General features: G+C 37.1%; 1 protein-coding gene across 1 annotated transcript; it reads left to right on the forward strand.

Moving 5' to 3' along the window:
- The first annotated feature begins 3,043 nt into the window (after positions 1-3,043).
- Positions 3,044-4,702, forward strand: LOC110752073 (uncharacterized). The gene has a single exon (XM_021952663.1). It carries the CDS (start codon positions 3,044-3,046, stop codon positions 4,700-4,702), a length of 1,659 nt encoding a protein of 552 aa, XP_021808355.1.
- Positions 4,703-12,489: the final 7,787 nt, after the last annotated feature.

A 12,489-nucleotide genomic window follows, 5' to 3' on the forward strand; every position in this document is an offset into this window, starting at 1 on the left:
CACCTTCCACCAAAGGTACATTGAGGCAAGAGGTTAATTGCCATGGTGGAGCTTTTGGAAATTACTAGAACGATTTCTAAGAGGTTGAAGAGGTTCTAGAGGATAACAATGGTTCACGAGGTGATTAAGGTTCGCCAAGGTGGAGATTGTTGGAAATTTGGCTCACCTAAGGATACAAAGTCCTCTTTTGTGTGCTATGGATTTCTACCTAAATTCCATGACATGGTTGACTCATTTCTAGAAGAATTTTGGAGTTGCCCATGTGAGTAAATATTGGCTTGCCATCTTTGTCAAAAATAGGTGACTTGTTTGGTGGCACAAAATGGTGGAATGTTTGGTAGCCATCCATGGTTAAGTTTGGTAGCCAACATTTGAATAGTGTGAGGTTGCATTCACACTCTTGCATATTTGGCTATATAAAGGGGTTTAGCATGCAAGAAGCAAATCATGGCTTAAGAGTTTTCTAGTGTATCAAAGTGTTGAGCAAGGGGTGAGAGAGAAAAGAGAGCTTGGGGAGAGAATAGAGTTCTAAGGGGGTTTCTTTGTAAACCAAAGTTGTAACTTATTCTTTCATGAAGTGAATTTCTCAAGGGGATCACCAAGAGGATGTAGGCAATTGCTGAACCTCTATAAATTCTTGTGTCATTTTGTGCTCGGTTGGTTTCTCAAGTGTAGTGTGTGTGATTCATCCATAATTGTGTTTGTCACAAAGTCCATCAACAACAAGATCATTAGGGGAGGGTGAGTTGAGTTTTGTGCTCAATTCACAACAATGATCTCATTCGGAAGCAAAGCATTCGGCTTTATTGTGCCAATGCCGCCTCCTGCTGCTACTTTCACCTCCTCCAAATACTTCTTAACCAGGCTTGGGCCTTCCACACCAGGGAGATCGCGACGGATACAGCGACGGTGGGCTCTTCGAAAGTAGTAATTGGTCAAGGGCACCAAAAACTGCTTCTTTAGCCTTTCCCACTCTTCTGATTGATCTGATTCTGGCGGGCAAAGCCTCCTCGCAATGCTTTCACGCAGAAAAATGACTTCGGTGAGGTCATCATAGTTCTCGTCGTTGTTAGTACAACACACTGCAGCAGATACAAAAAGATTAGGATAATAATCTTCCCCGTCATCGTCATCATCATAATAATCATCATCGTCGTCGTCGTCGTCTTCCTCTTCCTCCTCCTCTTCCCCTTCCTCTTCCTCACCATCAGTTAAGTAATCAGATGGCGTCAGTTTCAGCTTGTGCTCCTTCATTTTGTCCATCTCAGACTTCAAATGCTCCACGAAAATATCTACAACCCGGTCGTGTAACAATCTATAATCGGGGTCACGGTCATACCTCTCAGGATGAAGATGCAGACTCGCAGCAGAGTTGTCGTATAGGCCGCCGCCTCGATTCTCAACCACAATGACGTGCAGAATTTGGACAAGGATATCCAATCTGCGAACCTTGGGCAAGTTGGCAATAGAGTGGAGGTTTCTAAGCAGAGTTTTGGGGTGGTTCTGGTGGAGCCAATAGATGGCCGTGTCGAACTTTCTGTAAGAAAAATATTTATACTCGGAGCTGAAGATAAGCTTGAGGGTGGTAAGGGGGTTGTGGGACCAGGCCAAGGGAAGCACTTGCTCCAGATATTTAAGGCAGGGGTTAGTAACTGCGGTAAATGCTCTGAGGGAGTTGGAAAAGAGATCAAGGCAGGGGTCGCCGGAGGAGGAGGACGGGATTAAAGGGCAGATGTTTATTTTATGGTCAATTAAAGGGCAGCTCTTGTTAATGGCGATGATTTCAGCGTTGGGGTGGGAAGTAGCCATTAAAGGGCAACTTCTTCTTCTTGTTTGGATGCTTTGGATTGGGATTGGGGTTGGTGTGAGTGCAGCTACTAGTAATTTGCCGTTGCCTTTGCCTTTGCCGGCGACATGGACAAGGTTTCGGAGGCATCGTCGTCCTGCTGTTTGGTTCGGATTTGGAACAATCCTCGCCCTTGTCAAACACACTTGCCCCGGAACCACTGCTTTATTCGTCTGAATCATCATCATCTCTCTCTCTCTCTCTCTGTGCTTGAGTCTCTGAAGTTGGTTTTTTCTTTTGCTGGAGGCGATGAGACTTTTTTTTTTAATTTGGTCCAAGAGGCGATGACTACTCTTAAGCAAGGGAAGTAGGGCGTCTTTATCTTCTTTATATATGTAAATATAGGAGAAAGAAACTAGGGTTCATATGGAGTCCACCCAATGTAATCAATACTAGATTGTGATGATGCAAGAAAAGTCCGAATTAGGATTTTTTTTTAAAAGTAGGTGGATTTGTCATAAAGGAAAGAGTGTGAATTTGTCAGAGATATACTAAAAGGTCTCTTGTCTACTCATGTCAGTCGGTGATGGATGCTCAACAATAGCCTTGTTTTTATATTAAACTTTATGGGTTATTTTATAAAATAAGGCTTATTGGACTTAGGCAAATTCACACTCTTTCGTTTATGACAAATCCACCTACTTTTTAAAGAAATTCCTAATTCGGACTTTTCTTGCATCATCACAATCTAGTATTGATTACATTGGGTGGACTCCATACGTATCATTACAATTTACATTTACTCCCCGCTACTACCTATCAACCTTCTTTGAATTATAAAATTAAAAACCCTAGTTTCTTTCTCCTATATTTAAATATTAAAAAAAAGAGAAAGACGCCCTACTTCCCTTGCTTAAGAGTAGTCATCGCCTCTTGGACCAAATTTAAAAAAAAAGTCTCATCGCCTCCAGCAAAAGAAAAAACCAACTTCAGAGACTCAAGCACAGAGAGAGAGAGAGAGAGATGATGATGATTCAGACGAATAAAGCAGTGGTTCCGGGGCAAGTGTGTTTGACAAGGGCGAGGATTGTTCCAAATCCGAACCAAACAGCAGGACGACGATGCCTCCGAAACCTTGTCCATGTCGCCGGCAAAGGCAAAGGCAAAGGCAAATTACTAGTAGCTGCACTCACACCAACCCCAACCCCAATCCAAAGCATCCAAAGCATCCAAACAAGAAGAAGAAGTTGCCCTTTAATGGCTACTTCCCACCCCAACGCTGAAATCATCGCTATTAACAATATTCCCCTCTCCACCTCCTCCTCCTCCTACGGTGACCCGTGCCTTGATCTCCTTTTCAACTCCCTCGTACTATACGAGAGAGATCCTAACCCCTGCCTCATATATCTGAAGCAATTGCTTCCCTTGGCTTGGTCCCAGAATCCCCTTACAACCCTCAAGCTCATCTTCAGCGTTGAATCCATCTGTTTTTCTTATCAAAAATTCGACACTGCCGTGCTTTGGCTCCTCCAGAACCACCCTAAGACTCTGTTACACAACCTCCACTCTATTGCCGACTTGCCTGACTGTGGGAGTTTGTACGCCCTTGTCCAAATTCTGTATGTCCTTCTAGTTCAAGACGACAAAGACGTCCATCTTCATCCTGAGAGGTACAACCGTGACCCGTATTATAAGTTGTTACACGACGGCGTTATAGATATTCTCGTGGAGCGGCTCAACTCTGATATTGACAAAATGAAGCAGCACAAGCTGGAACTGGAGCCATCTGATTATTCACCTTATTATCTTACGAGCCTAATAGATAAATACCACCGCCCCCGCAAAATCTCGGCTGCAGAGTGTTGCGTTTCCAAAACATCGTGGCATGACCACCGGGCCCGCACCATTTTCCTGCGTGAAAGCATTGCAGGGAGGCTTTTCCCGCCAGAATCAGATCAATTAGAAGAGTGGGAACGGCTAAGGAAGGATTTTTTGGTGCCCTTGACCAATTACTACGATCGTAAAGACAAAGTGCCCTATGAAAAGCGCTACCATCGTCAAGGCCGAGATCCCTGTGAGGTTAAGAAGTATTTAGAGGAGGTGAAAGCAGCCGCAGCAGCAGGAGGAGGCATTGGCATAATAAAGCCGGATGCTTTGCTTCCAAATGAGATCATAGACTTTGTATCTGATGAGGACGTCGGGGTAGGGGCTGAGCTTCAGTGGAAGGCAATGGTGGATATGTACCGAACACAGCAGCAGAAGCAGGGGGAGGGTTTTGGCAAATTCAAAAACTGGTTGGTGGTCGGTTCTATAAAGTTCGCTTTACCGGTGGGTCTCAAAATTCTGATGTCTGAACTGAGTGAAGAGCCATGGAAAGGAAAGCTCATTGGTGGAGAGGATGATCAGCCAGACTGGAGTGGAGAGGATGATCAGTCAGACTGGATACAAGGCCATCATGATCTTAAGTCCAAGTGCGAGTTGATGTGGAAATCCAAGTACTGTAGTGTTTTTCGGGCAATTGAATTGATTTTGGAGCTGGCTGTCAATGCGAATTTGAAAGCAGAACATATGATCAAGAAGGTGCTTGTGTTCAGTTGGGAAAACCCACAAGGTAGCCTACTATTTGAGTATGAATATGAGGCAAAACGGAGGCTGTTTGAGGAAATTCGGAACAAGTATAAGGAGAAAGGGTACGGGGATGAAGTGGTGCCACACATTCTGTTTTGGGATGTTTATGACTATCGTATCCCTGATTCCTGGATTTGTACACGACATCCAGGCTTCACAACGTTGAGTGGCTTTTCGGACAGTTTGGTCAAGTCCTTCTTGGACAACGGCGGGGAAATTGACCACCACCATGTCATGGAGGCAGTCATCGCTCACAAAGAGTATCAACCTCTCGTTGTAGTTGACTGACTGAAGCTCAACTTCAACTTCAACTGATGGCTCTTTGATCAAAATAAAAATCTGTCGGATTGGATCATTTTCATAATAATTTCCGGTTGTTTAGTAGAATAAAATCTTAATTTATTTGCGGCTTTCTATTGTCTTATTGTCTATCTGTCTGTCTTAGGTAGTTGATATTGTTTAGAGTTGGTAACTCAACGAGAATTAGCAAACATTACGTTTGGCATCATCTCTTTTAATCTAATTGTTCCCTAGCTAGGTAAGCAGCTAGCAATATTGTGTGTCTGCTCTGCTCTAAAAGTGACAGGAAACTATTAGCTCTAAACTCAAAAAAAGAATTTGAGTCCAAAACAAAAAACAACATGTTTGGTAGCTCTATTTTTAAAAACTCAAACTCAAGACCAACTAAAAAACACACAAATTATTAAAAACAAAAAATATCTGTTTTTTCAGTTTTTGTTTTTAACAACCCACAAGTTCTCGAATTTTTAAAATTTGAAAACAATTTTCAAGTTGCACACCAAACAAGTTTTTGAATCATAAAAATAGATTTAAGAACTCCTTGTTTTTAAGAAAAATTAAACTTTTTTAGTTTCCTATTTGAATAGTATATCAAACGCCCCTTAACTGCTGTTATGTATTATTAATTTTCTATTGGCGTGGTTTTGATCAAAAGTTTAGTATGGCAGTGTAAATTGATTTGTGTTATAAATGCATGGAATGTGTTAACGTCGTTTCTCACTATCTCAAGACTTTTGAAGGCAACTTTAGGGGTGGTTGTAATGCGGTTACAGCAACTTTTCAATCAAATTATGAACCGAACGACATATTGCTCATGTCTATATATTGTTGTCAGTAGAGATAACAACATAACATTACAGAACTTTCTATCAACAAAAAAAGAGTATAGAGAACAACATTACATTACAGAACTTTCATGCTTAAAAATAATGCTGAAATTAGCAGAACTTTCTATCATTGGCAATGATTCTTTAACTCATATACGGAGATAATGAACTTTATTATTAAAAACCAATACAATCCACAATCCTACTAATGCACAATTAATCAACTAAATAGTTGATTGCAAGCTAGAGATTATCTCGGCTAACCCACTAATAACAAGCTAACAAAATTACCAACACAGCCGATGAGTTTGCAATACTAATTGAAACCCAGGTTCCTACTAAATAAAAATTTAATTATTTACTAATTAAGTTATATTAATTCATTAAATATTCAAATGATATTTATTCAAGGCTAAGATTTTATTTTATTTTTTATAATAAAAAAAAAACAAAGGAAACTTCAAGAGATTGGCGGAGAATGCACTTCATTAGTAATACACTTACATCCCTATGGGGAAGGGCGAGGCAAAGGCACGGGCAATGATAAGGGCAATTACTATTCATTTTATATTGTTTATACTTAAAATTTAAAATTTAATTTATTATTTAAACTTTGTAGGAAAAAAAATTACAATGTTTTGGTTTTGATTTCTATTTTTATTAAATTTTAATTACATAAAAAATGGCAGTCGTTGGATTGCAGTGAAAAATTTGATCGGACCCCCGAGGTGTTGTCACGTGTCTTGTAGCAATGGAAAACAAATTTGAAAAGTGCGCGTCAGCAAACCCAGCCAACAGCATGGGCTGGATCTGCCTTTGGACTTGCCTAGGTTGGCGGCCCCCACCTCTTGCTCGGGCTGCTTTGTGTGTGTTGGAGTCATCTCATGGGCCTAGGGCCAAGGGCGACCCTGAAGGTGTGCAAGTGGTGCCACCGCATAGAGCCTCCAATTTTTTTTAACGTATATATGATATATATTGATATGTTAAATATTGTATATATCAAACCCGAGTAGGGCATTTACACAACGACGGGTTTGACTGCCTTGTTCTGGTGCACTATAACTTCTACTTGTGGCACGGGTTCGAGGCCCATTTGTGTACATCAATGATTACAGTTTTACCTTGGTTTTGTTTTGTGTTTTTTTTTTCTATTGCAACAGCAACAATAAAAGAAATAAAAATTCATGTCTTCTCCTTCTTAAACTCTTATTTTCTAAGTAATAATCATTACCAATCTATCACTTTGGCTCTTTTTTCGATATAAAAAATCAAAAACACTAATTCCTAAATTCAGAAAGGGCTAAGGGAAAAAAAAAATTCATAAAGGGCACTCAAAATCAAATAGTCAAATTGAAATCTCAATTTAAATTAAGGTATATATCTAAATTTCAATGTACATGACTTGTCTCATCATGCTGATTGTTTACAAGTATTTATATATCTAACTTATAATATATACAAGTCTTTACATAGTTAACGAGCACTGAAAGGAAAACTTAGTCTTTATACTAAACATACTGGTATTTAAGTTTCTCAAATTGAAATGTCAAAAAATTTATAAATTTGATTTGTGATTTGCATGCTAATTGAGGATGATTTTTTACTTAAAAAATAAAATTGTTGTATGCCACAATATAGGTTTGTGTTAGATTATCTAAGAGTCTCGGTTTAAGTTTCGCACAGGGCCCCGAAAATCTCAAGCCCGCCCCTGCCCAGGGCCCCCTAATACCTGGGCTAAACCCTTGCGGTGGAAGTGCGCTAAATGATGAAATCCTAGTCTCTGTTAGTTAATATAAAATAATTATAATTATTTATAAGTATTTATTTGAATAATTAAGTAAATTATATTGCAGTTTGCGGTATACCGCATTATTTAGATATGCGGAACCGCAACTGCAACCGCATCCACCTGTGCAACGTCAGCCTTCCTTAAAATATTTTGCACAAAACCAGTCATTGTACCTAAAGTTCACAATAGACATTAGATGGAAACTGAAGGATCGCTCTTCTATCACATCTAACTTTCAATCAATGAGTTAAATATGAGGCCTATATCAAAATTGTTTTTCCTTCGGCATTTCTTCAAGTGGAACATAAATTGATGTAGGTTATATGGAACATAAATTGTTCGAGCCGCAAGAACATCCTTTGGGCTGTATTTTTATTTTTTTTTTCTTTATAAAAACATTTTAAAAAACCAGCATCCAGCAGTATATATACCCTCACGCTTTCTTCAACACCAAAAGGAAAAAAAATAGTTATTCATCATTATTCATCAATCTCTTAGAAAACTATGTAGTGCATAGTGAGTTTGAGTAATTTAAGGTGACTATGTTACGTTGACGAACACTATGACTTAGAAAATGTGTATTAATTAATAAAAAAAATATTAAATACACCATAATATTTTATTTATAATGATTTAGTACAACATTTTACACTTTAAACATTGCTTGTTAAATTACATAAGTTAATTGAGTATTAAGTAATTAGTTCATAATAGTAAACACTTTGGACTTGCCCAGGTTGATGCTCAGAGACCATCTCAAAGGACAGATCAACGATAACCCGCAAGAAGTTGCAAGCATGTCCCTAGAGGCTAGCACGCACAAAGCAGCCCGAGCAAGAGGTGGGGGCCACCAACCTGGGCAAGTCCAAAGGCAAATCCAGCCAGTGTTGTTGGCTGGGTTTGCTGACGCGCACTTTTCAAATTTGTTTTCCATTGCTACAGGATACGTGACAACACCTGGGGGGTCCGATCAAATTTTTCACTGCAATCCAACGACTACTTTTTTTATGTAATTAAATTTTAATAAAAAATAGAAATCAAAACCAAAACATTCTGATTTTTTCCCTATAAAGTTTAAATAATAAATTAATTTTTAAAGTTTAAGTATAAACAATATAAAATAAATAAAAATGAATTGTAATTACCCTTGCCCGTGCCTTTGCCTTGCCCTTGCCCATAGGGATGTAAGTGCTCTTAGATGAATGAATCTCTCTCTCTCTCTCTCATTTGAATGTATTACTAATGAAGTGTATTCTCCGCCAATCTCTTGAAATTTCCTTTTTTTAAAAAAAAAAAAAAATCTCAGCCTTGAATAAATATCATTTGAATATTTAATGAATTAATATAACTTAATTAGTAAATAATTAAACTTTTATCTAGTAGGAACCTGGGTTTCAATTAGTATTGCAAACTCATCGGCTATGTTGGTAATTTTGTTAGGTTGTTATTAGTGGGTTAGCCCAGATAATCTCTAGCTTGCAATCAACTATTTAGTTGATTAATTGTGCATTAGTAGGATTGTGGATTGTATTGGTTTTTAATAATAAAGTTCATTATCTCCATAGCAACTTAAAATCTTATTTATTGTATTTTTTGGATTCCAAAACTATCCCTATTTATGACTTAATGTGTTATGGGAGGTGTAACTAATGACACACTTTGAATTTGGAAAGATTTTCAAATGGTTGTAATGGATGTAGGAATTAATTTGGAAATCTATTTTACGACTTGTAATCTATTTTTGAATTAATGTTGTTTTCTTTTTATGAATTACGACTGGTAATATATTTAATGTATTAGTAATTTAAATTTAGGAATTAATGTTGTTTTCCTTTTATGAATTATACGACTAGTAATCTATTTTATTATAGTTTTATGAATAATAGCGTACATTTTAATTATGTGGAAAAATAACTTGATAATCTATTTATTTTTTAAAAATGAACCTATTTTTTCTATAAATAATGTACCTATTTTTTTCTCTAAACAATGTACCCTTTTTTTCTCTAAATAAAGCACCTATTACTTGTTTTATGAAAAATAATTTGATCATCTTTTTATTGTTTGTTTTATGAAAACAATTTTTTTTAAATGAACCTATTTTTTCTCACCAAATAATGTATCTATTTTTTTTTCTCTAATAATGTACATAGTAAAACAATTTACCTAGTATAATGAGCCTATTTTTTGGCTAAATTTTGCATCTATTTTTTTCTCTAAAATGTACCTAGTAAAACAATTTACCTAGTATAATGAACCTATTTTTTTGCTAAATTTTGTATCTATTGTTTTCTCTAAATAATGTATCTATTTTTTTTTCTCTAATAATGTACCAGTAAAACAATTTACCTAGTATAATGAACCTATTTTTTTTTTGCTAAATTTTGTATCTATTGTTTTCTCCAAATAATGTTCCTATTTTTTTTCTCTAATAATGTATACCTAGTAAAACAATTTACCTAGTATAATGAACTTATTTTTTCTTCTAAATAATGTACCTATTTTTAATTTATAAAAAAATGTGCATAAATTTCAATTATACAACGCACCTATTTTCTATAAATTATTGTGTACTTATTTTTAATTTATGAAAAATGTAAAAAAAAATTAATTACAAAGTAACTGACCTATTTTTTAAAAAAAAATTTTGGTAAATAATATACCTATATTTTTATACGTATATATTTATATTTATATTTTTCATATGTACATTATTGAATATGTAATTTTTTTATTTTTTTTTGTTTGCAATTTTAGGGGGCAATATGTTAGAGGGAATGACAACCAAAAAAAATGGGGTGATTGATATGTTATTAATAGGAAGTTTTAATTACAATTATGGCAGTTAATGAAATGCTTAGAATAAATTATAAATAAAATATAAAGTCTGATGGCAAGGATGTAAAAACATAGGAATACTATGACCTCTTATATCCTACTGGTCATTTAAGTTTGAAATTGGGTTTTACACATAGATTTATAGAATGATGGGTATATGTCTAGAAAATAGAAATTGCAGGGACCTATATTGGACAAGCCCTTATTTTTAAGCATGAGCATACTCTTTTTTTGTTGATAGAAAGTTCGGTAATGTTATGTTGTTCTCTATACTGACAGCAATATACAGACATGCGGTATACCGCAATATGTCGGTCGGTTCACAATTTTATTGAAAAGTTGCTATAACCGAACTACAACCACCCTAGAGTTATACCTCAACGGGAAGTTTTTAATAATCCTCCAACTTTTCGTGGCAGAAATAGGCACCTTTGGCAGGCGTTAGCAACAGTTTTTCGTGGTGCTAAAGATGTTTTGTGCGGAAGGGTTTTTTTTTTGGATGAGATCCAAAGGTGTCCACCGCCGACAGTAGTGACTAATCCCTTTCGTCGCGGGAGCTATCCAAAGGAGGTAAACAGCTGGCCACGAAATGCGCTCCATTCCCATGGGCGGGGATCGAACCCCCAACCACATGGTTAAGGAATGAGGTGAGCTACCACCACACCACATCTCATGGTTGTGCGGAAGGGTTTTTAATTTGTCAAGAGAAGTATAAAAACCAGTGCAAAAAAGTCAAAAACCGAAGCTAAAAGGTCTAACTGTCGCATATTCGCTGAAAATACTACTGGAATTGCATTTTGTCTTTCTGTTTTCATACAGACGATTGTTTTACTCCCCTAAAATACCACCTGCAATTTGGTAACTTGATTGCACCAATCTTCAATAATTGAGAAGCAATAAACTTTTTTTAAAAGTCACAAACCACCACTGTTTTAATTAGTTTTAAACACTAAACAAACTGTTATAATTCTTTTTTTTTAAATAATATTAAACAAACCAATTTTAACAAATAAGTCAAAAATGCCACATTGACATTTGGCTGACAATGGAGAAAACCTAGTTGTTTTCTTGGATAACATTGCTGATTCTTTTTATTAAAAATAAGAAAGTAAAAAATCGAAAACAAACAAATCCATATAGGTCAAAAACATTGAACACTTTTGAATCCAAATTTAAAGCCTCAGCTTGTGTTGGCGATTTTTGTACGCTTTCTTTTCTGAGTTGAAATTTTAATGCATGCAAACGGAGCAAACGAAGCTCGCACAGCATGGTCTGTCAATTAAATTCTCTTGCCACAGTCTGGTCCGACCTATTGGGCCTAATAACCTCATTTTGACCTGTTGAAATTTGAGTTTACTATCACGTGTCCAAATTTAGCAGCCATCGGAGAAGATTTGGATCCTCAAAGGGATAAAGACTGAACCCTGTTCAAAGGGCTCTTCAATATCAGTCAGCTACGGTGTCCGAAGAGGGCCTTGAGAGTGTCCGAAGAGGAGCCTGTTCACTTCTCAGTATCATTCAGCTACATTCTGTCCGATAAGGGACTTATAGTGTCCGAATGAGTTTCCGTTCTTCATGAAACATGTTCGGACAGATGTCTACTATATTGTGTCCGAAGTTGGGAGCAGTTGGATAAGTTTAGCCTTCTCAGATTCATGTCCGAAGTGAAGCCTATTCAAAGGGCATTGTTGTATCAGTCATATGAATTCTGTCCGATAAGGGCCTTAGAGTGTCTGAATGACTTTGCCGCCTTCTTGAAAGATGTTCATACAGATGTCTACTACATCGTATCCGAATATGGAAGCAATGGGATAAGAATTGCATCCTCAAACGGACAAGCATTGAAGCTGCTTCAGGCTGCAGTCCAGTGACTGTCAGTCAGAGGGAATTCTGTCCGATAGGCCTCTTCCACTAATCGAATGAGGTTCACTTCTTCATAAAATTTGTTCCTCCCAATGTCTAATACATCGTATCCGAAGTTGGAAGCAATTGGATAAGTATTGAATCCTCAGACGGACAAACATTGAAGCTGGTTCAGGCTGCAGTCCAGTGACTGTCAGTCAGAGGGAATTCTGTCCGATAGGCCTCTTCCACTACTGGAATGAGGCTCACTTCTTCATAAGAGTTGTTCCTCCCAATGTCTACTACATCATGTCCGCATTTGGAAGCAATTAGATAAGTATTTAATCCTCAGACGGACAAAGATTGAAGCTGGTTCAGGCTGCAGTCCAGTGACTGTCAGTCAGAGGGAATTCTGTCCAATAGGCCTCTTCCACTACTCGAATGAGGTTCACTTGTTCATAAGAGTTGTTCCTCCCAAT

This window comes from Prunus avium, chromosome 5 (assembly GCF_965620075.1).
Source record: "Prunus avium chromosome 5, drPruAviu1.hap1.1, whole genome shotgun sequence".
Lineage (NCBI taxonomy): Eukaryota > Viridiplantae > Streptophyta > Magnoliopsida > Rosales > Rosaceae > Prunus > Prunus avium.